General features: G+C 35.4%; 1 protein-coding gene across 1 annotated transcript in view; it reads left to right on the top strand.

Annotated features, from left to right (window-relative positions):
* LOC119804275 (heat shock factor protein 3-like) overlaps positions 1-17,950 on the top strand; it is a 54,970-nt gene extending 37,020 nt beyond the window's left edge. Inside the window, 12 exon segments of the mRNA XM_038315744.1 lie at positions 1,155-1,279; positions 6,394-6,469; positions 6,728-6,789; positions 7,659-7,681; positions 8,799-8,851; positions 8,853-8,916; positions 9,331-9,348; positions 13,041-13,124; positions 13,127-13,250; positions 14,354-14,453; positions 17,226-17,286; positions 17,649-17,950. Of these exon segments, the coding sequence (XP_038171672.1) occupies positions 1,155-1,279; positions 6,394-6,469; positions 6,728-6,789; positions 7,659-7,681; positions 8,799-8,851; positions 8,853-8,916; positions 9,331-9,348; positions 13,041-13,124; positions 13,127-13,250; positions 14,354-14,453; positions 17,226-17,286; positions 17,649-17,950 (1,092 nt within the window).
* Positions 17,951-27,856: the final 9,906 nt, after the last annotated feature.

Here is a 27,856-nt window from a genome sequence, read left to right as displayed (position 1 = left end):
CTGGTAATAATGCACTTAAACCTTTGGAAATAATACACAGTCAAATCATTAAAGTTGTTCGAAGCACCACCTGCAAAATTAATTTTCACGTTATTATAGGTATTATTATGTATTACATTTTATAACCACAGTATGGTGTTTCATTTCATTAAAAAACATAGTGTAATATGCTCACAACTCAACAGGCCAAAAATGGATCTATAGTCTGCTATGGATTATTTCTGAGAGCTAACCACATTGTATATTATTTACAAGATAAAACTAATTGCATATTATTTTCATAATCTCTCACAGCAGGAGAAGGAGGGAAAGGTTCAGAGTTCAACTCTAAACAAATTGAGATATATGTATGACAGAATGTAATATATTCTTGAAGTCACATATAATGATATATACTGTATTTGGTTATGTTACAGTACTTAATAAATTATATTTTTTCTGTCTTTGTAAGGTATTATCATTTTGCTAGGGATAGAAATTCTGCCATAAGCAACTATAGTTTTCATTTTTCTTTTCTTTATCTTTTGGTGGAGGTGGCTGAAGCATGTCCAGACTCAAACTTATGATCCCTTCCTAGCCCTCAGAGTTAAGGTGTTATAGATGTCTGTGTATGTAATGTGTGTATTATATAATACATACAAGTACATGTGTGTATATATATATATATATGTATATTCTGGGTTTATTGAAAGTATTCTATGTGTAAGGTATTGTTCTTGAGATCAAGAAGATGTATAGTCAGAAATTGAATATTTTCATTTCTTACTTAACTTTTATATGTGTGGGTATTTTGCCTCAAAGTCTACTACCGTGAGCATGTAGTTTTTGCGGAAGCCAGAAGAGGGTGTCATATCCCCTGAGACTTGAGTTACAGAATAATCCAGAAGAGCAGCCAGCATTATGGACTGATAAGGCACCTCTCCAGTTTCCTAATCTTCCAGGAGCATTCAAATTCGTGGAAGCATAATAACGTATGTAGTAACTATAACATGAAGTATGCATAGTGTAGCACTATAATCAAGGTACATTTGCAGAAGCGGATGTAATTTTTTCCATTAGTCATGTTTTTTCTCTCTCTCTCATTAGTGCTCATAATGGATAGTTAATAGTTTGCCAAATTTTTAACCAGCCTGACTGTACTGTTCCCACTTTAGGGGCCAACAATAAAAATTGACGATGCCAACCTCTTCTCTGATGAATTTCAGAAAATTCTGACTGAAATGCAAGAGCTTAGAAACACGCAGAGCGACATGGATGCCAGATATTCACAAATGAAACAGTGGGTGTTAATCTGTTTTCTAGGGCCTGGTTCCAGGGTTTTAAGTTTGATTACTTCCAAGTTGGGAAACTCCACTCTTATTTTATATGGAACTTTTTAGTGTGATGTCTTTTAAGTTAAAACACAACACTAAATCAAAGTATTTAATTCTTGAGTTGCTATTGATGAGCTAGTAGCTCAACTATAACTGTGATTGCCTAGCATACCACTGTACAAGTCAGAAGGAAAATTCCCAGGGTAGAAGACAACAACAGAAATGTGAGTACTAAGGTATATAGAAATTTCCATTTTAACTGAGAAAGAAAATGATAAAAGGTTGCTAAATATATAAATTGTGTATTTAAGTACTCTGATGTACATGCCCAGTGTATTTACTGATTCTTCCTTCAGTCTTTTCCCCCTTAGTTTGGCCTACCAAATAAATTCTTTATAATCTTCAGTGTTTTATAAAGAATCAGAGTCCATGAGACACTATGAAATATCTCTAACAGTAAGACTTTTACCCAGGCAGTAATATTGTAAGGCAAATTTTAACTAGCTAGATATTTACACAATAATACATTTGAGTAAATACTGTAATTCATTATTTATCTTAGAGGAGATATATGTGGACATGTTTTAGCAAATATTCATCAATATTCAGTTTTTACTGAAGATATTTATTTTTCTTTTCCATATTGGGATTTTAAGTGAATCAAGTTTTTGTACTTTTAGGGCCTAATTTTCTTTTTTACTTATTTATTATTTTAAATGTTTTTTTATTCATTTTACTTACCAACTACAGTTCCCCCTCCGTCTCATCCACCATTTCTCCCCCATATCCGCTCCCCCCCACCAAACCACCCCATCCACTCCTCAGAAAGAAGAAGGCCTCCCATGGGGAGGAAGTTTAGGAAGGACCAAGCCCCTCCCCCTGTATCAAGTGTGAACAAGGCATCCCACCATAGGTAATGGGTTCCAAAGAGCCAGTTCATGCATCAGGGATAGATCCTAGTCCCATTTCCAGGAGCCCCTCAAACAGATCAAGCTACACAATTGTCACCCACTTGTGGAGGGCCTAGCTCTGTCCCATGCAGGCTCTCTAGCTACAGGTATAGAGTTTGTGAGTTCCCATAAGCTCCAGTATATGATCGCTGTGGATTTGTCCTACTTGATCTTGACTACCCTTGATCATATAATCCCTCCTCCCTCTTTTTTGACTGGACTCCCAGAATTTAGCCTGGTGTTTGGCTATGGATCTCTGAATTTGGTTCCATCAGTTACTGGATGAAGGCTCTATGATGACAATTAGGGGAGTCCCCAACCTAATTACAGAGGACGGTCAGTTCAGACACCCTCTCTACTATTACTAGGAGTCTTAGCTAGGGTCATCCTTGTGGATTCCTGGGAATTACCCTAGCACCAGACTTTTCCCTAACCCCAGAATGGCTCCTTCTAACAAGATATCTTTTTCATTGCTCCTACTCTGTCCCTCCTCAAGTTTGACCATCCTAATCTCTCATGTTCTCATCCCCAGTTCCCTTTTATCTACCTCCCACCCCAGTTTACCCAGGAGATCTCATCTACCTTCCCAGGGAAATCCATGTGTCCTTCTTAGGGTCTTCCTTGTTACTTAGTTTCTCTGGTGCTATGGATTGTATCCTGGTTATCTTTTGCTTTACATCAAATATCCACTTATGAGTAAGTAAATACTTGGTTTTTGTTTCTGGGATTGTGTTACCTCACTCAGGATGATTTTTTTTTCTAGTTCCATCCATTTGCCTACCAGTTTCATGATGTCATTGCTTTTTACAGCTGAATAATACTCCATTGTGTAAATGTATTGTATTTTCTTTATCCATTCTTTGGATGCAGCTATGTATGAACATAGTTGAACAGGTGTCCTTGTGTGTGATTGAGTGTCCTTTGGGTATATGCCCAAGACTGGTAATGCTGGGTCTTGAGGTACATTGATTCCCAGTTTTCTGAGAAATCACCGTACTGATTTCCAAAGTAGTTGTACAAGTTTGAACTCCCACAAGCAGTGGAGGAGCGTTCCCCTGACTCCATACCCCTTCCAACATAAGCTGTCCTAAGTGTTTTTTTTTAATCTTAGCCATTCTGATAAGTGCAAGATGATATCTCAGAGTCATTTTTATTTGTATTTCCCTGGTGGCTAAGGATGTTGAGCAATTCCTTAAATATCTTTCAGCCATTTGAGATTCTTCTGTTGAGAATTCTCTGTTTAGATTTGCACCCCATTTTTAAATTGGATTATTTGGTATTTTGATGTCTAGTCTCTTCAGTTCTTTATATGTGTTGGAGATCAGCTTTCTTTCAGATGTGGGGTTGGTGAAGATCTTTTCCCATTCTGTTTTATTTATCATTTTTGTTTCATTTTATTTACCATTTTGTTTGCCTTATAGAAGCTTTTCAGTTTCAAGAGGTCCTGTTTATTGGTTGTTTTTCTCAGTGTCTGTGGTGCTGATGTATTTAGGAAGTGGTCTCCTGTGCCAATGCAGTCAAGACTACTTCCCACTTTCTCTTCTATCAGGTTCAGAGTAACTGGATTTATATTGAGTTATTTGATACACTTGGTTTTGGATTTTGAGCATGGCAATAGATATGGATCTCCTTGCAATCTTCTACATGTAGACATTTAATTATGCCAGCACCATTTGTTGAAGATGCTTTCAATTTTTTCCCATTGTACAGTTTTGGCTTCCTTGTCAAAAATCAGGCATTCATAGGTGTGTGGATTTATGTCTGGGTCTTCATTTAGATTCCATTGAGCCACATGTCTGTTTTTTTTTTCTCATTTTTTTATTAAAGATTTCCATCTCCTCCCCCTTCCCTCCCCTCCCTTCCACCCATACCCCCACTCCACCCCTCTCCAAGACAAAGAGCCATCAGGGTTCCCTTCACTATGTTAAGTCCAAGGTCCTCCCAGCTCCCCCTAAGTCCAGGAAGGTGAGCAACCAAACTGACAAGGCTCACAGTGAGCCCGTCCATGCTGTAGAGTTCATATTCATTGCCGTTGTCCTTGGTTTCTCAGTCCTCCTCCACCGTCAGCCACATTCAGAGAGTCCGGTTTGGTCCCCTGTTCCGAGCACCGGACTGAGATCCCAAGGTCCCGATGAGGAGCAAAAGGAGGGAGATCATGAGCAAGGAAGTCAGGACCGTGAGGAGTGCATTTACCCATTGAGATGGTGGGACAGATCTAACGGGAGACCACATGTCTGTTTTTAAGCTGCTTTTATTGCTATAGCTCTATAATAGAGCTGGAAGTCAGGGATGGTGATGCCTCTGGCAGTTCCTTTATTGTGCTGGATTGTTTTGGATATCCTGGACTCTCTTTTTTCATATGAAGTTGAGTATTGTACTTTCAAGGTCTGTGAAGAATTTTGTTGTGATTTTGATGGGGATTGCATTAGATCTGTATATTGCTTTTGACAAGATTGCCATTTTTATTATTCTAATCCTATCTTTACTTTTTCCAGTATTCAAATTAAAATAGAATTTTTTGAACATTTTTCTGTAACATGCAAATAAGCCTTAAATTTCATGATTTTATCCTTTTTTGACTTAACAAATTAAGCTTTTCATATACAGAAACAGAAAAAGGAAAGTAGGAATGGAGTAGATAGAAGCATTTTTCATCAACATTGAAAAGAAACCAAGATTTTCATTGAAATTGAACATGGGCCAGTCAATGTTAATTTTGGATGTCAGTCTGTTGTTGAATGCTAACCATTGCATATGTATATATCATATGGGTGATAATGTTCCAGTTAGTTCTGGCTGGTTTATATGCAAACAAGTCAAAACACTACTCCTAAATAGTGAAAAAGTAGCCTTATGAAGTTCTTTCTAAGCAAATATTTGTGATATTTTCCCATTGTGAAGTTCTATATTTTATATCATATTTAGAAGTAATTCCTGGAAGAATTTAGGTGCCCACAATAAAAACTGAAGATGTAAGAATCTATATGCTGAATGAAAGAAAAACTAAGTAATTCTAAAAAGCCATCACTGGACCTATTTATCTGCTCCTCTTACTAGTGTTACCATTTTTTATTCTTGAAATTATAATTTAAATTACATGTCTCCCTTCCCTTTCCTCTCTTCAAACACTCCCATATATCCATCCTCACTCTTTTTTATTGTTATTACATGCATACATTATATGCATATACATATATTCTGAAATATATCCTATTTAGTCTGTATAATGCTGACATTATTTGGGCAGTCATGTTGGTGAGACTTTATAGGAGTAGCCTCTGATGTTACTAGGAGACAAAAATCTCACAGCAGGCTCCCAGATAGATTGGCTTTTCCTAGTCAAAATGTCAAAGATCAACAGATAATTAGACGTGTTCAAATATTGTGCATTTCAAGCAGTTCCTCTCTAATAATTGAAAAGTACCAGAGGGAGCATACCTGTAAGCACTTTCAACTTATTAAAATTTTGCTATATTGCTGTTTATTCTTAAAACACAAAATTCAATGAAAATTGTATATAAAAACTAATTCAGTATTATAAATGCAATCTGTAGCATATGTCTCTTATATTATTTAATAGAAGTCTTAAATGCGATAGTTTGGTGTAAAACTCCTAACCTGAAGATTTACTTGTTCTCATATACTTCTGTAGAATGTTTTTCTCTTCCAGCGGTTGAAGTTAATTAATAAGGAATTTATTTCTTTGTTTGCTTGAGTCTAGAAAAGCATTAAGGTAGGACTGTGAGAAATCTAAGCATGACATCTGTCATTCCATTTATCCCTGAAGTCCAAAATATCAAGTTAATCTGAGTCTTAAAAAATACAAATGTGTGGAGTTGGAGATGCAACTTAGTGGTAGAAGTATTTCCTAGAATGTGCGATGCTCCAAGTTATTACCACCACCGCTAAAAACTCATTGCTCTAAAACCCGTGCCACATACTGAACTAGTAAAGGTGGTGACTTTAAATTAAAAGTCAATAATATTCCACTAGGACAATGCAGATATGATTTTGTGAAGAACATAATGGATACTCTTAGTTCAGATAATTCATTATATTTTTGGATATTTTCAAGTTTTTCAGGAACACTAATATCTTTCTTCATTTAAGTCATCTTTTTTATGTTTCAGGGACTATTCAAACCTATATCTGGAAATTACAAACCTAAAAAAGAAGCACTGTGAGCAACAGCAGCTGTTAACACAGGTACAAGTTGTTTTTTTTTTTGTTTGTTTGTTTTTTTGGTTTTTAGGAGTCTTTTTTTATTTTCTGGGAATTATTGTTATTTTATGGTACTGCGTACATAAATATAAACTATGTACAATATAAAGACATGTGAAAACCAAATGGGTATGCCAAGTTTTGGCAGTCCATTCTAGGACCTCTCACAGCCTTCCTGTGTTGTTGTTGATTTCCCAAAATGTCGAGAACGGCGTCAGAATTACAGTAGTCTGTTATTTTCAGGTACTCCATTTTATCTTGGATTTGATGAATGGAAATCATACAGTCCTAAAAAAGAGAAAAAGGTGAGTTCGCTAACCCCAAGTGTTCTCCAAAGGCTCCTTTATTCTCTTGCTTAGTACTAAACAAGCCATAGCTCATGGATAGAGTATTGCCGCCAGAGGGCAAAAGTACCTGCTAAGAAAAGCAAACAGTATCATTATTAAGCAGTAAACCCACTGTCTTAGGGTTTTATTGCTGTGAAGTGACACCCTGACCACGACCAACACTTATAAAGGAAAAACCATTTAATTGGGGCTAGCTTATAATTTCAAATACTTAGTCCATTATCATTATGGTGGGACATACCAATATGCAGGCAGACTTGGTGCCAGAAAAGGAGCTGAGAGTTTTACATCTTGATTCACAGGCAGCAGAAGGAAAAACTGTTTGCCACACTGTATGTACCTTGAGCAGATAAGACCTCAAAGCCTGCCTCCACAGTGACACACTTCCTCCAACAAGGCCACACCTCCTAGTAGTGTCACTTCTATGGGTTGAGCATTCATAACATATGAGTCCATGGAAGCCATTCATATTCAAAACACCAACAGCCACTATGAAATTAGAATACCTGTTGACTACAAAACACTCAGTCATTTCTTCTTAAAAACCAATTATTTTAGGAAACAAATGAATACTTAAAGCACTGTGTAAAGTAATAGTTATTGTATTATGAATATGAGTAGAAATGAAAACAAGCAAGAAATCACACTGGGACTAGAGTTAGCATTAGGTTGCTATTCAGGAAATAGAAGAGAGGAAAGTGTACAGAAAAGGAAACAATAGAATAAAAAGAATGAAAAAGGAAGGGTATGGGAGTTTGGGTTAAAGATGAAGTAAAAAAAAAAATATAAATATGCACTCAATAATGTGTAACAGTCTCATTTCCCAGGAGGTTGAGCCCTTCAGACCATGGTAACAAAGCTAGGCTATTATCTTTAGGAGAAAGCAAAAGAAGTAGGCAAGTGTACAAAGCAATGAGTGGGTAGAAGGAATACAAGATATGAGTTGTGGAGGACCAAGCTGTCATGTTGTATTGCCTGAATATTAATTAAATAGGAAAACTAGGGCTGAGTGAAGCTCTGCCACAGGGACGGAGGTCTCAGCTTGCACTCTTGCCTAACCTGAATTGGCTGACAGTGGTACCCAAGTCCTCTACTTGAAGGTTCTAATTGAATCTATAATACTATTGCTATTGTGGTGCATTGTGATTTTTTTATGGTTACATAATTCTTCATGTTTAGTTTGCATTCTATTTGAGAAAGAATATTTTCTTTTTCCTGATTATATTCGTTAATTTCCGTATATAATCATATATTCATAATTTATCTGAAGGATTTTAATCTTTACTAAAATAGATCCATTAATAAATATATCCCGACATTGTTACAGTTAATATTTACTTTGAATATAGTAACATGTCCCAGGCACTATCTGTCTTTTGTCTTCCCCAGCTCTAGAATCAGGTATAACTCAAGGAGCTTTTACTCTTTTGCTTTAATTTTACATTACATGATGTACTAAAAGATTTAAACATTTTTGAAAGATGGCTAACATACAGGGATATAATTCCAAATGGCCTCTCCCTTCAATGTACAGTGTCCTTTACCTTTGATCTAAAACCTATAGCACTAATTTCTAACAGGAATCATTATGTCCAAAGGATGGACTAAAGTCGGCTGACCATTGCAAGCATTAATATAGCTTAAGACATTAAGCTTGTGGGTCTCATTGGCAGGTTACTATCATCCCATATCTGGAGATTCAGATTCTGAAGGGATCATCAGTTCTTTCATATTCCAGATGACAAGAGAAAGAAGCTGTAAGATGCTGAACATAAAATGGTGGCAGATGGATGAGTTAAAGCAAACATTTGTTATTAGTACATTTTCTAATTCTAGTTCCTGTTACTTTTTATATAATTGTGTAAATAGTTTGAATGGAAAATTGCATTCATATTATGATCCAAGAAATACTAGATGTTATAAAAGGAGCATAGCCAACATTCATTTTCTCTAATCTTTCTATTTAGATGGAGATTTAAAAGATGGTTATGAACTTATTGATGACAAATATAAAAGTCTTCCTTGACCAGAGTCTTACCATGTTGAAAGAATCCAAAAACTTAACTTCATCTGTAGACCAGACAAGTGAAGGACGATGGTAAGCAAATTTGTAGGCAATATATTGGCAATGAAACATTATGCTGGTTGATACATTAGCAATCTATTATTCAGTTGTATATATTTACTATATAGTAGTAGTTGAATCATTTAAATGCCTATTCCTCTTTGTAAACAAACAAAATACTATTATTGCAAACAGCAAGTCACAACGGATATAGATATATAGATAGACATATATTTATAAAAAAGAGATAAGTTAAAGGAGTTAAGATAAAGCTCATTGGTAAAGTAATCCTTAGCACATGGAATTCCCTAGGTTGAGTGACTCAGCACTACAAAAAAATAATTCAGAACATCTTACAGTGTAATAAACAAGAGCTAGCACATTTTTTTTAAAAAAACGGGGCAACAAAGTTAAGATTTTCAGGAACTAGGGAGATGGTTCAGTGGGTGAAAGTATTGCTGTGCAAGTCTAAGCACCCACAGAAAAGCTGAACAGAGCGACAAAATTCTAGAACCTTAGTACTGAAGGACAGAAATGGCTAGGTCTTGCAGACCCACTGACCCACAGCCAGTACAGTCTGAATAGTGAGGTCCATGTTGAATGGAAAGAATCTGTCCCCAAAAAAATCAAGGCAGAGACAGATAAAACATCCTATACTGGCCTCTACCTACTAAATTCATATGCACAGGAAAGCATGCATGCATACACATACATACACCAATACCCACTGAACTGTTTTTAGAGTTTGTATATATGCTAAAAATTTAAATATAATTGTATTGTTCCTCCTTTCCCCTTTTCTCCCTGTAGCCCCTCCCCATTCCCCATTCTCACTCTCAAATTCATGGCCTCTTTTTCTCATATATATGATATATATATATTTAAACATTAATATTATATAATTCTCAAATGATTTGTTATATATGGTTTATAAACATTAATATACAAATACAACCCTCTGACTCTGTTTAGTGTTGTTTGTATGTATATGGTTTCAGGTCTGACAACGTAGTGTTGGATAATGAACTAGTGGGCTCATCCCTGGAGAAAACTAATCTTCCCACTCTCAAAAGTAATTAGGTGGCTGTTGTCTAATCTGGGGCCTGTGAGATTTCCTTTTTCTTTGTGAACAAGTCTATTGGTGATGGTCTTTTCATGTCTTCTTTAGGTAGTCATATTGTTGAGGTATTATGAGTATAGCTTCCCTGTCATTTCTAGGAGAAACAATCTCTCAGAATATTTCTTGGTCTTCTGGCTCTTACTGTCTTTCTGCCCCCTCTTTCACAATGTTCCCTGAACCATAGATGCAGGAGTTGTATTGTAAATGTATCCACTGGGGCTAAACACCCCACAATAAGTTGTTCTTTGCATTTCGATGAGTTGTGAGGTTTTTTTAATGGTCTCCTATTGTTGCAAAGAGTTGTTTCTTTGATGGGGGATGAGCACTATACACATTCTGTGTATTATGTATTTAGTATATGGTTAGGAATTATGCTGTCTCAATAAACTCGTGCTTATGAGGTTTTTCTCTAAGATTCATGACTCATTTAGCCCCCTGGAACACTTGGCTAAGTTCCAGTACAGACATGATTTCTTTACTGTTGAGCAGGCCTTAAGTCCAATCAGGACACCTTTTCGTTGCCTACAAAATGTGGTGCTACTATGACTTGGGGAATTTTTATTAAATGTAATAAATAGTACTTTTCTATGAGTTCTTTGTTAAAGGGTTCAGATTTTAAAACAATTTTTAATAAGATTATTTATGATGGTTGTGTATGCTATTTTAAGACTGCTTTTTGAGGGAAGATTCTTAAGTTGTTTAAACATTTAAAATATGAAATGCTTAGACATTTGTTTAGACTTTTTTGTTGCTTGTTTGCTTTTGACACAGTCTTGTAGCTTTGTAGCCTTGACTGTCCTGGAATTCACTGTGTAACATCAGGCTTGCCTAGAACTCATAGAAATCTGCCTGCTTCTTCCTTCTAAGTACTATGATTAAAAGCCAAGCTCCATCATGTCTAACCTTGTTTAGACATTTTAAAGATACCTATTTAGATAAATGGAAGACCAGATGGAGCATTACAAGTCTGTTTACAGGAAGAAAAGAGTTATAAAAGAATGTCTATCAAAGGTGAATTGGAATGAAAAGCCCTTCTAGTGAGCTCCTTTTTGGAGGCAGATATCATAAAATACTTAACGGCAATATCAAAAAAGAAACCCAAGAGGTAGACTATTTTGATGTGTTATAAAATGCTTGAGGCAAAGGTCATTATACTGTGAACATAGGTGTCCTAGACTTAGGAATACAAAGGATATTAGCAAGGTGCTAAATCACCTGTGTCTAAGAAATTGGTTACAGGACAAAATAATGAGGTCATATTTTTAGAGAAGGAATTTAGAACAATAGTTTCCTGAATTAAATTTTTATACAGAAATTAGATAAATAGATAGATGATAGATAGATAGATAGATAGATAGATGATAGATAGATAGATAGATTAAAAGAAAGAAAGGAAGGAAAGAAGAAAAGAAAGGAAGGAAGGAAGATAGGTATCTTAAAGCCTTTTGGGATGTGAGTGTCATGTCTGCCAAATGAACAGGAGATGGGGTAAAGTATTATTAACAGTAGGCACATCTCAAAACCAGAGTATACTGAAAAGCATTACTAAAGAAAAAAGTAGTGTTATCTTTATGGCCTTTACAGGCCATTAGAAAGCTCTCAAATATCTATAAACTATATAATTTACCTGACAGTTGAGCTGATAAGTTATCTTCTTAGGTTAATTTGTAGGTCCTCAAATCTATGAGAGCTTTCTAATTGCAATTCATAAAATATGGAAAAATATGGTTACTAATCCAAATCGGTTATTCTATATGAGTAATTTTATAAAATTGTGTGTATGGGTATTTGCCCGCAGCATGTCTGTGCACCAATTGTGTGCCTGGTTCCCAGTGATAACAGAAGAAAGCTTGAATCGCCTAGAACTGTAGTTACAGACTGTTTGTGAACCAACATATGGTGCTGGGAATTGAACCCAGCTCTTCTGGAAGAAGAGGTTAACAGCACTGGCTGCTATCAGTGATTAACATACAGTGTTAACAGTGATCCATTTCTCCATCGGATGATTATCTACTGGAAAGAAATCATTAATCCTGTTGATGAAACTGACCTCTGCTATAGTCATACACTAATTAGTGAAATTTTACTTTGCAGTGTAGCACTTTGTAATTTTTTCCATTGATATAAGCTTAAATATAACTTGTTATCTGATAATCAAAGAATTATTTTGTTTTACCTTTATATTTCCTTTTTAAATGACAAGAAAGTAGTTCCCATACTTCTTTTTCAATTAAAATTGAAATGACAGAGGGTAGTGGCTAGAATTTATTCAGAATAATATTCTATTTGTCTTTATATAATCTTAACTTATCTACTGATTGGTTAATTGAAAACATAGTAGACTGAAGTTATGTGTGTGTATAAGTTATAAAATTTCTACATTTAAATTTCATATTTCAGCTATTTATAGTGGAATTACTGGGTTGTTCATACTCTATCATAATCTCTTTATGAGAGTATTTTCATTCCTCAATATAATTTTCAATCCCATTTAAAAGACTTATTTTGTGTTTCTAAATTTAAACTGGACTATTTTGGATGCTTCATATCATAGTATTGCACAAGTACTTTTTTTGGTTTTTTAAGGACAGGATTTCCTGTAGCTTAGAGGCCGTCCTGGAACTCACTCTGTAGACTAGTCTGGCCTTGAACTCAAAGAGATCTGCCTGTCTCTGCCTTCTAGTGCTGGAATTAAGGCCATGGGCCACCACAACCCAGCACAAGTAATCTTTTGTGTTTGGTTTATTTCTCTTAGCATATTTCCAAGGTTCATTATGCTTCATTTAGGATTACCAGTTTAGTTATTTTTTTTTTATTGCCAAATACCACTTGAACTGTCAGTATGTTGAGCATTGTCTCATACATTTTATAAATGAAATTAAAGGAGAGCATATTTGCACTATATAAATTCTTTGATCTGAGTGTTGAAAATCTGTTTATGTAATATAGATAGATTATAACTCATGTGATTTGAACTCTTGAATCATGTTGAGTTAATATTTTTCTGCACTGTCTTTCAGAAAGAGCCTAAAGTGGCCAGCTCCTGATATAGTGTGAATGAAGATGCACTGACCATTCATTTAGATTTGACCCATACCGTTTTCACAGAAAAATAACCGACGAATCCTTTGAACAGGAACCTGAGGATATTAATTTGGAATCAGTGCTTTCTTCTCAGGATTCAGTTTTGATGGAAGATACATCAGACATTCTGTGTAACAATATAATTAACAGGTATTCAATGTCTTCCATCTTTAATCTAGATGTACATTTACATGGTTTTGAAAAAGTGTTTAATAGTATGCTAAGAGAAGCAAGATGTGATTAAAGAACCATTTCCCTGAGGTACCTCAATTCCTGACATTATCATTGCTTCTCATGTATTACAGATACACTCTGATAATGCATTTAGTGTTTCTCTTCTGGAATGAAAACGAACACCCAATATTGTTATTGTAAAATACTCAATTCTGTACCCAATATTAGCTCTTAAATTTGAGTGAAAACTTCCTCCTTGCAACAGAACTATAAGAAAAAAAGGAGAAATGGCTTCATTTCCTGAAACTTGAAGGTTGTGCATGCTTCAGCAAAAATACTACGAAATTGGAGCCCCAAAGGCACCATTGTCAGCACATCTCTGTCCTGAGAATGTCTGCCTGTTTCACCTTCATCAGCAGTGCTTACGATTGTCTATTTGCACGTGTTAACATCGTATGTTTCTATTATGCTGCTTCATTACTGGTTCTCATTTATTGACCAATCTCAGAGGAACAGAGGTCACATTTAGTCCTTGGTAGACCTGTTACATAAATATCCTCTTGACATACACACCCCAAGAGAGCTTCCTCAGTTTGATACCAAACTTCAGTGTAGACTCTTAGACATGTGCATAAAGTAACAACTCTAGACAATAAAATTATCTTTTAGGGCACTGAGTCTCACCAGAACCAGAACTAACCGTGACAATAACGGTGTTGATTGTTTTAAGTTGTTTTAACATTGATGGACTTGGCCATCAGAGCTGAGCCCAAGACCTACTAGATTAAGAAAGATACAGGGAAAATCAAAGACTTCCTAGGATATTGGCCTACAAGTACTTAATAGCCTCTTAAAGTCAAGTTGAATAGCAATCTTGATAATAATAATTTATAGAAATACAAATATTTCTCAGAAAAGCTGGTAACTGAAAAGTGCAATATTGGTTTACGGTTTCTTAGTTGAGAACCCAGCATAATCTTTTCAATTTATTGTCTGCTGGATTTCTCTAAGGTTGTTTCTTTGAACTAAGAATATCATGGTTTGCCTCAACCTTTGCTCCCTCTCTCTGTTTCTTGAAGTGATAAAGCGCATATGCATCATGCAGAAGAGGACATGCTAGAGCTAAATTCATTATTATCTGAGAAGACAGTGGACTTTGACTTTGATGATTTCAGTGAGGTAAGCTCATCACCTCAGATTTGTGACTTTCTTTCATTTATATTGATTGCTCAAAAAGCAGAATGCATGTGAAAATTAGGACTGATAAGATCAGGCCTTGGATTCAGGAATACTTGTGCTTTTACCTTGGCTTTTCTAATTTAATATATCTATATTTTCCTGGTTCTCAAATCATTATGTTTTCCCTTATAACAACATCACAATTTTGTCTTTACATGATGTTTCCTTTCTCGCATAGCTTAAAAATTTAAAATTGAAATTCCCATAGTATATAAAATTATGATGTTTTGTTTATAGTGCTTTGTACGTATTCAAAATTTCCCTCTTTTCACAGTATTTTTCATTGCTGTACAAAATCTCCCTTTTCCATGAATAGTCAGATGGTTTATAATAAATAAACATGTTTATCTGTTTATTTATAACTAAATAAAACATTATGTTTAGGTGTGTATTTATAATAAATAAACATTATGTTTAGGTGTCTATTATAAATAAATAAACATGTTTAGGTGTTTATTTATACTAAATAAACATTATGTTTAGGTGTTTATTTATAATAAATAAACATTATGTTAGGTGTTTATTTATAATAAATAAACATTATGTTTAGGGTGTTATTATAATAAATAAAACATTATGTTTAGGTGTTTATTATAACTAAATAAACCATTATGTTTAGGTGTTTATTATAATAAATAAACATTATGTTTTAGGTGTTTATTTATAATAAATAAACATTATGTTTATATGTTTATCTATAATAAATAAACATTATGTTTGAGTTATCTATAATAAATAAACATTATGTTTGATGTTTATCTATAATAAATAAACATTGTGTTGATGTTTATTTATAATAAATAAACATTATGTTTAGATGTTTATTTATAATATGTCATTACATTAAGAGGAATTCATTCTTTTCAGCCATCCTGTGATGAGTTTCCTGTCTCTGATGACAAACAAACCTGAAAATTTACTCGATGTGGATAACATAGCAGAAACCAAGTAAGATCCATGTCTGTCCCTATTCCTTTTTGATTCTCTCCATCTCTTTTTATTGCTGATACCCCGTTTACCCCTAGTATTCCTCTTATACATTGTTCTGTTGTCTTCACCATACTGATCCCTTAAAGCCACTGTTTTCATTCCTGAGTGGGCCCCTTTCTAGTTTCTTAACCCCCTTGTTTACCCAATATTTACTTCTATTATGATACGTATATTTAACAGAGAGTAGGATCTACATAAGAGAAAGATCACATGCATCTGGTTTTTGGGATTAGATTATTTTGCTTAACATAATCTTTTCAAGTTACATATATATATATATATTGTCCCATTAATTTAATTTAATAAATGAATTAATTAGATTTATTGAGAGACACGTCAGCAATGCGGAGGGGCAGGACTGAGTTAGGAAGACTGACATAGCACTAGTAGCACCTTCAGCCATCCATCTTTTACCAATTTTTTAAGAACAATTTCTATTGAATGCCACCCCCTTTCTCTTATGCCATAACTTTATAATTACAGGTAAAATGTTTTCAAAAAGGAAAAATCTGCATTTTTAGTCTCTGACATGACTAAATATCTGAATACTAAATTACTATTGTTACTATTATATATTACCCAAGAGTTTTATCATAAAAATCCTATTTTGACTGGAATTAATTGGGTTGTAAAATGAGTATAGTTCCTACTAGAAATTAAAAGAGAAATACAAAGAAATGGGAAAGCCAGCTGTTGAAAATTATCTTAAGTCAGGTGTGGTGGTGCATACTTCTAATCTGAGCACTTGGAAGGTAGAGGAAGAAGCCTCTCTGTGAGTCAAGGCCAGTCTGGTCTACAGAGTGAGTTCCTGGACAGGCCAGGGACTACACAGAGAAACTTCTAACAAACAAGCAAAAATCTTCTTGCTAAGTGGAGCTGTGTGTGCATGGAAGGAGTTGAGGAGTGGAAGCTGGAGGGACTAGGAGGGAAGTAAGTGGTATAATTATATATTAATTAAAATGTGTAAAATAATAAAATAAATTTTTGAAAATCTTCCTTGCTTGCCTTCAAATAGTAAGAAAACACAATTCTTCCTAGACAAAGTCTTTAAAAGAATATTTACAGGTCTTTGTCATAGCTTAGTAAGATCTTATTGCTGTTGTTGTTTTAAGACAAAACTAAAGCCCTATTCTCTCAGAATGATTTCTCCAATTCGGGAAACTATATAGTTGCAACCATTATTCTTTTATCATTGATCAGTAATGGGGCTAGATCTTGTTGTAATTCATTCTTGTTATATTGTTAGACAGGAAATGACTTGAAAGAAGTATTATTTCCTTTTTGTCAGGTGTAGTAGGCACATTTGGTGCGTCTCATTACTAATAGTTAAACATGCATGTTGGAAAACAGTGTGTACTGTGCTTGCTTTTCACCTGTCCAATAAATATTAGTAGATACTAGTTCAAGTTAACTGTAAAATAGACTTAGATGGTATAGTTGGCTCTAGAATTGTTTTTTTTCTGTCTAAAAGCAATTAGAAAAGAAAGCTATACTTTTAGAAAACAAGATAAATGGAAATGTACTTTTTTTAACCTTTGTTAATTTATCAAGAAATAAGCTTCTTTGGGTGCAGAGAACTGGAACTATAGTCTCACATTTGCAAAACACGCTATACAGTCACAGCCTCGAGGGAAAGGTTTTACCTCAGTTATTTAACTTGATCAGTAAAAAAAAAAAAATGGTGTATTGATAAGGACTCTAGTGTTTTCTCTTTGTATGCAGAGTCTAAGTCTCATGAATAACGAAGGAGAAAGAAGTCTGCTTGAAGCCAGTCGGGAAAAAGGTACAAAAGAGTATTTGTAGAACCATCAGAAAATGTATGTCTACACCCAGGCTAACAACTGACCATCCATATGACATTCTTGCAAGCCATTTATCATTTGGAAGTCCTAATATGTGCTTGTGTAAACTGTTTTTCTTATTTCATAGGTTAATTTAAATAAGATTATGTGAAAAATCTCTGTTATTGACTTTAGTATCTTCAGGGAGAGTGTATTAATATGTAACCGACTTTAAGACAAAACCCATGGCCAAACATTAAAAAGACACAGTATAATTTTGTGTGCCTCATGTGAAATTGAATTACACTTTGTTTTAAATCTTCTCCTCCTATGTCACATGTAACAAAACACTCTCTTTCCACAGACAAACATGTGGAACAAGGCGTGGAAAAATCCGAGCTTTTACTTTTAGATGGGACATCAATATGTAATTTTGGAGAAGATCTTCAAGATTCTGGTGACCTCCTTTTGGATAATCTGAAGAACCCACCTAATGTCTTATCAGCTTTATGTGATCATGACTATATAACCTTCAATATTTCCACTACACAAGAAGATACTGCAAACACCATTGAAAATTTTGTTCCCCCAGTTATCTATGGAACCAGTGGGGAATCCAATGTATTCCCATTTTTCTTTATCAATCCTGTTACTAATATTTTTTGAAGAGATATAAGCTTAATCTTCTATTATAATTTATTTTGAATTTCAATGAATCTCACTTCCTGCTGGGAAATAAATATTCCACAGATGTTGGCTGGTATATCTATTTCATCTTGTATCTTCTGTAATTTAAAATATGTTAAAATTACTACCTCCCAGTATGAAGACAAGCTTTGACAACTAGGATGACAATGCAATCAACCAAAAAGATAAGGAATATAATATCCAAATTTTAAAAATAACAAAAATGTTAGTTTTTAATTTTAAGCCAATAATATTCCAATACCTTATTTGTAATAGTGTTATTGCATTTTTCTAATTAGCAAATTTATATAGCTAACCTTTTCTTGGAATAAACAGTCACCAATAATATTCTAATACCTTATTTGTAATAGTGTTATTGCAATTTTTCTAATTAGCAAATTATATAGCTAATCTTTGCTTGGAATAAACAGTCATTCCAAGATTTACTGGAACAAATCTCATGTATAAAAGCAACTGTTTGAGCTAATGAGAATGATATGGCTAATGTCAGTCCTTGATTTTATAGGTTAAGTTATTCTATAGCTATCCACTTTATTACAGTCTTACACAATTTTTGATTCCTAAAGAATATTGAAATTTCAGCAGAATTGTATTTTTCTGTCTAATGGCCATCTGCATAGAGAATCAAAGCCAACACCATTGATTCTCACCTAAAACTTTGGAGAAGAACTCCAAAAATCAGACTTGAGCAGTTTTCCACTTAAGCATAAGGGAACCCAAAAGCAAGTGACTTGTTAAAATTAAAGTAAAAATTCAGTCAATAATTTCTCAACTATTTCTGTCTCTCATTTCCAAATGCATTTTCAGTTTGATCAGTATTCTTTGACTCATGTGTAATTATTTGATAGACTATAATGTTTCAAAATAGTGTGATTTTTTTCATAAGACTGGAGCAGTTTTCATACAAACTGTCCCAACATGAATATCTATACATGCCTAAGGATCGAGCACCATAGCACTTAGACTCTAGGGTTATGTTTCATTGAAGAAGCACTGAGGAGCATATTTAAGGTTTTCTGTTAGTAACTTGAATACTAAAACATCAAGTTGTTAAAGGCTTCTGTCTATGGAATGTTCCTAATGCTCCGTTCCATCTGTTAAAACTCACAACAGTGGAGTCAGCTTTAAAAGGAAGGGGAAATAGCTCATTGCTTTCAGTGTCTAATTTTAAAACGTGTGTGTGTGTGTGTTTTTTTTTTTTAAAAAATAAAGATGGTTTGTTTGGTTTTGAAAAGTGTTGAGGACAGTCCAGATCTCATATAGCTCTGGCTGAACTGTTGCTGTCTTGTTAGTGTACTGTTGCATACATCAATAAAGAACTGAGCATACTTTTCGTGGTATCATATCTTTTTTTTTTTTTTTTTTTTTTTTGGTTTTTGTTTTTGGTTTTTCGAGACAGGGTTTCTCTGTAGCTTTGGAGCCTGTCCTGGAACTAGCTCTTGTCGACCAGGCTTGGTCTCGAACTCACAGAGATCCGCCTGCCTCTGCCTCTGGAGTGCTGGGATTAAGGCGTGCGCCACCGCCGCCCGGCTCGTGGTATCATATTCTTTGCTGTAAATCAGGACCTGTGACAAAAGGAGTGAAACTTCTAGGATGCATGCATGTGTAGTTAGGAGAACGTGTCACACACATGCATAAATTTATGCCTGTGCTATTTCTTTTCACTTCAAAGAAACCTATAACTCATAGGAAGGAAACCTATGCTTGGCACTGTGATTTTGACTTAATAATCTGTATCTTCTGGAGCAAACGTTGTCACCACCCCCCACCATGCACAGTATATCCATTCTAACTCCATTTTATGGTATTTTGGAATTAACGTACAAACGCATGACTTCCATAAGGCTTTTTCATGCATCCCTTTGTATTGGTTTAGCCACTCACTACTCCTCTCCCTCATAATCACTGGGCCCCCATCTCTGTTTAATTCTTTAACCTCTAATATTTTCCCTCTCCCTGCCTGCATTTTACATATTGGATACTCTGCAATTTCTACAATTAATTTGTTTTAGCTGTATGTGATATAGTAGGCTTCAAATAACTTTTCATACCGTCTCCCTTTGGAATAGGTTCCCCCCCACACACACACTCTTACTAATTCCCCTCCTACTCCAGTGCTCCTGCTGGGTTAAGCCTTCCACCTAGAGAAATCCACTTCTACTTTTTCTTATCTATAATCTACTGTCTCTGCTCCCTTAACACACCTACCACAATTGCCCCTTTCTAGTTTCCTGGTGTCCACTTACTCACAAGTCAAGTACACAAAACAAAATTTTGAATCTAGGATCCACATATGAAAGAGAATATATGGTGCTTTTCTCTGGTTCTGCTTTAACTCTCTGCATATTTTTCAGTTTCGTCCATTAACCTGCAAATTTCATTGCTTCCTTTTCTTTTATCACTGAGTAATACTATATTGTGTCTGTGTGCCACACTTTTCTAATTCATAAGTCAATTGATGGACATCTGGGCCAATTCCCAGCTTTGAGTTTCTGTGAATAAAGCTTCAGTAAAGATGGATGTGTGTGTGTGTGTGTGTGTGTGTGTGTGTGTGTGTGTCTGTGTGTGTGTCTGTAGTAGGAGATAAAATATTGGCTACATGCCCAGAAGTCATTTCACTTGGTCATATGGTGGTACTATTTCTAGTGTTTTGAGAAACCTACATACTGAATTTCAAAGTGGTTTTACTAGTTGGCACTCTCACTAACAATGTGTAAGTATTTGACTTCCCACATGGCATACTGATATTTGTTGTCATTTGTATTCCTAAAGATGGAAATTCTGACCAGGGTAAAATGAAATCTCCATGTAGTTTTTCTTTCTTTACATTTATTTGTTTAATCAATTAATTTTGAGCATTTTAGACCCAGGTTCTGTATTTGCATCATTTCTAGCAACCCTCTCTCCAATCCAAATCCTCCCATGCCCATTTCACCCCTCTCAAATATATGACCTCGTCTTCTTTGGTCATTATTATATCATATATATTGTTATTTCACACACATTATACATATATATGTTATCCTAATACACACACATGCACACACATACGCACACACATACACACACACACACACACACACACATATATATATATATATATATCCTACTGAATTTATTTAGTATTTCTGATATATGTTTAAGGATGACCACTTTGTAATTTGGTACTGCCTAACCTGTAAAGGATCCATAAAAAAATTAATTCTTCCTCTCTTAGCAATCATTATTTACCTATAGTTAGTCATGTATGGGTGTGGCCTTGTGAAATTTCCCCTATGCCCATTGGAGTGTCAACTGGTGTTGTCATTTTGCAGATCTTAGGCATTCATATTGTTAAGATTTCTTAGGTTCAGCTTCCATTTCACAGAAACAAAACAAAACACTATTTGACAGTGTACATCTTTGTCCTCTGGCTCTGATAATCTTCCCACTCCCTTCTCTGCAACTTAGATGTGAGGACTATGTTGTTGGGGTGTCACTCGGCCCTGTCCATTTATGGATTTTAGTAATGGTCTCTGTCTGCCACCAAAAGGAGCTTATCTTTTTTATAAAAACTGAGGTGTAAGAATTCCATTTATCTCTGAGTACAAGAATGGGTATTTAAAAGCAGTTAGGAATTATACTGGTTTAGGAACTGGCAACAGTAGTAGTCTTACCTCTGGGGACCATGAACACACCAGCCATGGTTAGTTGGCTAGATTTGCAATAGCACGCACGAATCCCTCCTACTGAGTAGTCCTTAAGTCTAATAGACAACTGTTGGTAATCCTGTGAGTTTATAGTGCCACTATTGTACCCTTGGGTAGAGCTTGCACTGTGGATCATTGCTGTGCTTTGAAGGCTTTACAGTTGGGTAGGACTATTTGCTGCTTTTCTAACGTGGCAACTTGTGTAGCACCTTCTGATACTGAGACCTTGTGCTAAGGGAGGAGGTTTGTCTAGGTAATTTCTAGCTCAATTCTTACAAATTTTTTATCTGAAGTGTGTGGTGTCTTTAGCAGTAGGGACTTACTTTAAAGTTTTAGAAGGCAACCAAGGCAAACAGTTGCCTGTATTACTTGGGGAGGTTCTTGAACTCCTCTAATGACTACTCAAAGAGAGACTTGCCAGGCCTGGCTTTGGGGGTTTTGTTTAGAAAGTCTATGGTATTAAATATAAAAAAATAAATCATGAAAAAAAAGAAAGTCTATGGTACATGGGGAGGGCGTTATCACTTCCAGTGGTGTAACTTCATTAAGTACATTTGTGTGTGTACATATACTTATATCGTGTGCATGCTTGTGCACACACATTACATTTTAAGAAAACAAAATGATGCTTCTTTATGGCTTTTTCTTTAGTGTTTTTCCCTCCTTATTCCTTCTTTGCTGTATTCCCCTCCCCAGATAGACACACCCACACACATGTTTCTTGTTTCCTACTTCAGAGAACCTCTATCCTATGAACCCCATGTTTAGAACTCCTTCCACCGTCCCCTATGGTTCCTTTTTACTTTGTATTTTCTGTGATTGCTCCATGTTACATACTCACTCAGATTTATAAATTTAGAAGTACAGTTCACAAATAAAAGAGATTATGTGACAGTTCTTTTTCTGGGTCTGGGTCTAGGTTAACCTCACTCAATATGGTCTTTTCTAGTTCCATTCATTTACCAGCAAATTTCATGAGTTTATTTTTATTTACAGCTGAATACTATTACACTGTGTTTATGTACCACATTTTCATTATCCTTTTTTTTTTTCAGTTGAAGGACATTTAGGTTGTTTCCATCCCCTAGATGTTGTGGCTAGAGCATCAATGAGCATGACTGAGCAAGTATTTGAAGAGTAGGATGTCAAATTCTCCAGGCATATATCAAAGAGTGATATAGTTAGGTCATATGGTTGGTTTATTTTTGGCTTTTGGATGATTCTCCACACTGATTCCCAGGGTGGCTGCACCCGTTTACAGTCATATCAATGGGAATGAGAGTTCCCTTTTCCTCTCCAAAATTTGATTTCAGTTACCTTCATGGCTTTAACCATTCTGACTAGTATGTAGCTAAGGACATTTAGTGCCTTTTAAACTGTTCAGTAGCCATTGGGCATGGTCTCTTTTGCTTTAAAACGCAGCAGTAGTCCTGCTCTCTCTCTCTTGCTTCTGGCTCTGCTTCCAGCTACTAGGCTCTGTTCCTGGTCATGCAGAGGGCTGTTGTCTAGGATAGTGAACCTTAAGTTTTCCCCTTAAATAAATAGCCCTTTTATTAATCATAATTCCAAACTGGTGTGGGATTGTTTTGTGACTTACGTCTACAATATGTATTCACTTACATGTGGATGTTAGTTTTTAAGTCAATGATAATCAACTGCAATCTGAAGAACCACAGAGGTTATGTATTTAGTAAAGGACCAGGAATTACAGATAGGTCTCCCTATGCAAGGGAAATATTATAGATAGCTATAGATGATGGATGCATTAATTGGTGGAGAGAGGATCAAGTGGGGATGGGACGGGTGAGTAGGACCAGGGAGGGAATGCAGGGAGAGACAGTTAAAAGTAAGTGCCATTGAGGGATTAGTATGGAAACCAGATACAGTTGAAGCTTCCTAACAAATATACATATATTAAGATGAGTTAAATGAAATTACCAAATAATTGTGGAGACCTAGTCCCAACTGGCCATCTCTTGTCACCAAATTAAGCTTCTAGTAACAAGATTGGGTTACATCTAATTAAGCTGTTGGCCAAAGAGATCTCATGAGAATCTCCAAAAAGCCCAGGTTGTTTCCAAAGCTATAGCTTGCTGTCAACAAACTGATGGCAAGGCCCTACTGCTGGACAATACTTACACAACTCATTAAAAATGAAGAACTCAAATTGGTGCCTATATAGAACCTCCATCCCTACATTCTAGTCTTCAGCACAGGAAGATAACTCTACACGCTATCAAAAGAGAAATGTAAACATTAACTCAGCCACAAAAGTGCTCCTGAATATGCATTTATTTATTTACATCTCAACACCCTCACTTGGAAGAATTATAACAACTCCAAAAAGTAACCCAGTGGAAGTATTAGCTAAAAGACTTTGATAAAATTTTCTCTTTCATTGGTTTCCAAAATAGAGACAGATGCAGCTAGATTTTAGTTGCTATGTGAGTCATATTTATTAAAAAAAAAAACCATCTGCTGCAAGATTTTGCCCCCTCACAAGGCTCAGCAGTCAATCGGCCGGTTTTGCCACAGATATCTGGGATTTTAGAGTTGTTTGTTCATGCTTCATCCTCACTAGCGCCAAACAAAACACCTCAGGGAAAAAAAGGAGTAATTAATTTAAGTTCACCATTTTTTCTTGGTAATTATACTGGCTAGTTTTATGTCAACTTAGCAAAAGCCAGAGTTCTGAAAAATCTGAAAGGAAGAAGCCTCAATTGAGATATGCCTTCATAACATTCCACCCATTGTAGTGGTGCTATCCCTGCCTGGGCTGGTGGTCCTGGGTTCTTTCTATAAGAAAACAAGCTGAGCAAGCCATAGGGAGCAAGCCTGCAAGTAGCACTCCTCCATGGTCTCTGCATCAGCTCCTGCCTCCAGGTTCCTGCCCTGCTTGAAGTCTTGCCCTATCTTCCCTCAGTGATGGAGTGTTACCGGGAAGTCTAAGCTAAAACACCCCCTTTTCCCCTTATCTTGCTTTTGGCCACGATGTTTCACCACAGCAAAAAAAAAAAAAAAAAAAAAAAAAAACTAAGACAGTAAGCAAACAATCAGGAACAAAAGTCTTGGTGACTTGGCAACCTCAGGCACTCTGATGACCCTACTAAATCCTTGTTGGTTGTTAATTTGTTTTTTTTTTTCACTTGCCCTTTCTGAACCCCAGTTTTCATCCTCTTGGGGCCCTTCCATAGTTGCTTCAGTTTTTCATGGGAATGCAATTATGAGTTTACTATTTTGTCATTTCCCACTTTAGTCAGCGTATTATCTGGGTGTGCTTGAATTTCCCAACAACCCTGTCATGAGTTTGACTGTCATATCACACTAGAATATAGTTATTAAAAAATCAACTAATTACTCTGAAGTGCATGAAACTATGAGACCATGGTTTGCCAAGTTAAGGCTAATAGAACTAAAGTATCACTGTCAATCTGCAACGCTTGGAAATTAGGTTAACAGCAACTAAAATATTCTCTGTTAAGATTTTGATAAACTTTTAAGTTGTTAAATAAACATATATTTTGCCCAGAATCCTTTTCATTTTTCCTTCCTTTTCTCATCCTCCTCCCCCTCTTCCTTCTTCCTTTCTTCCCTTCTTTTTGTCAATTTATCTCTTTTCTGATTGGATTGCCACATGACCCAGATTGGATTAACTTTCCTATATAGCTTGGACCTAAAACTCATGATTTTACCTGCCTCTGTTTCTCAACTTGCAAGATTACAGTCATGAAGTATTATATCAGACCAGCATCCCTCTTCTCATAGCAGAATTGAGGATGATCTCTGTCCTTTGTACCTCTGGATTACTTAGAATATATTACATAACAATACCTTTGCACCCAACAAATCTTGTTCATTTTATATGCTTATTCTGGATTCTGGGTTTCCCCGTAGTAGGGATATGCTGTAGTCATATTTGTATAGGATGCATTTTGGAGTAGTCAACAGTTTTAGAAACTAGAAAAGATTTGGATAATGCTTTGTTCTTTCTCATCAAACAGATTTGCAGTCTAAGAACTTAAATATTGACTGAAATATCTCAGAATTCTGGTAAAAATTAGGTAGGAGTGGGAAACATAATTTATTCCTCTTTTAATATTTGGTTAGAGATTTAACCCAGAACCTTGAGAATGCTGAAACAAGCTCTACCCCCAACATACATCCTAAGCCTCCGAGTTTGCATTTGATTTTCATCAGTTGATAGACTGTAAATGCTATGATAGCATGGTTTTACACATGTTTTGATATGTCCTGAGTGTTAAGAATGGTGCTTTGCTGACAGCTCAATAATTTATTAAATGGATAAATGGGATAAATGGAAAACTGTAGGGATTAGAGTGATGTCTGTATCGGTAAAATGCATGTGTTACAAGCATGAGGACCCAAGCTTGATCTGTGAAATTCATGAAAAAAAGCTGGTTGCCATGGTGTGAACTTGTAATCCCAGCCCTAGTGAAGCAGAGATATGAGGATCTATGAAACTCACTAGTCACCCAGTCCATCCTACTCAGTGAGTTCCAGGTTAATAAAAGACCTATCTCAAAATAACAACAGTAAAACAAGGGGGATAATATCTGAACAAAGACAGCAGATGGTGACTTTTGACGTTCACGTGCATGTGCACATGTGTATATCCACCCTCATACCTATGCACCCAGGCAGACATGAACACCCCTCCTCACATCCACACAGAAAATCTGTGGTATCTTATTCCTTAGAATGTATATCCTACAATCGTTAATCTGACAATTTAATTCCTAATTTAAATACTACAAAAGACATAAATGAAGTAGAAAACATAAAGATGGCCACCCATTTATCCATTTAATAAATTATTGAGCTGTCAGCAAAGCACCATTCTTAACACTCAGTACGTATCAAAACATGTGTAAAACAATGCTATCATAGCATTTACAGTCTATCAACTGATGAAAATCAAATGCAAACTCAGAGGCTTAAGATGTATGTTGGGGGTAGAGCTTGTTTCAGCATTCTCAAGGTCCTGGGTTAAATCTCTAACCAAATATTAAAAGAGGAATAAATTATGTTTCCCACTCCTACCTAATCTTCTACTAGAATTCTGAGATATTTCAGTCAATATTTAAGTTCTTAGATTGCAAATCTGTTTGATGAGAAAGAACAAAGCATTATCAAAATATTTGGGGAAATAAATTTGAGATAGTTAGGCCCATGAGAAGAAATTGTCCAGTTACAAGCTGCACATTACCTCAATGAGAAATTTGACTATAAGACTGAAGAAGGGAGATCAACACGGTGAGACAGCTAAAAGATGTGAGAAAGGGAAGGTGATCTATTCTAGAACTAAATATAATACAGCAGGCTGTATTAACATAAAAACTGGAATAAATCTAGAATGCTCATATTGGTCACATTCATAAAGACATCTTGTGTCATTTTGACATCGCTTGACACCATCAGCCTTTTCCACTTCTCCTTTTTCTCCCAAACAAGTGAGATGTGAGAACTAGGTTTGCCTAAGAGTTCTCAACAGCTGTAGTCATCCCAGAAAAGTAATTCCATTTGCACTTTCTAATCTTTAAAGCAAAGAGATAGTCTGAGTATATGTGAAAGATAATGACTTTGAAAGTAGATGTGGGATGCAATGGGGAATTTCAATTATTTTCCATTTAAATAAATCTGGATAGTGTTGTGTGGCATGAATGAACATAAATTTGGAATCACGCAGAACTAAGAAGGATTCCTGGTTCTACTTATGTGTGATCCTCAATTGACTACAGAGTCTCAGTTTACTTCATTCCCTCTTTCCTTTCTTGCCTTCCTCCCCCCTTTACTTCTTCCCTCCTTCTTTGAACTACATTTAGTTAGGGAGCATCTCTTCATTGTCTTGTATCATTGTGAAATAAATTAAAAATTTCAAACTAATATAGCATACCCCTATTAAGTCTAGCAAACTACAAATATGGCTTGCCTTTCCCTTAAAAGAAATGAAAAATAAATGCCTTTACAAAAGCATTATAAAGTATTAATTAAAAATGAATCATTTCTTGTCATCAGAGATATGGCTACTGGCAAAAGTTAGTCAACAAACTTTCCCACTATGACAGAACAACTGTGCCCTTAGGCTTGACAATTAATAAAAAGAAAATTTCTGTGTGGAAAGCCTTCTAATACACTAAACTCATTCTGTGAAGCA

This window comes from Arvicola amphibius, chromosome X (genome assembly GCF_903992535.2).
Source record: "Arvicola amphibius chromosome X, mArvAmp1.2, whole genome shotgun sequence".
Taxonomy (NCBI): domain Eukaryota; kingdom Metazoa; phylum Chordata; class Mammalia; order Rodentia; family Cricetidae; genus Arvicola; species Arvicola amphibius.
The sequence above is the reverse complement of the archived record's forward strand: the minus strand, read 5'-3'. Positions and strand labels throughout refer to the sequence as shown.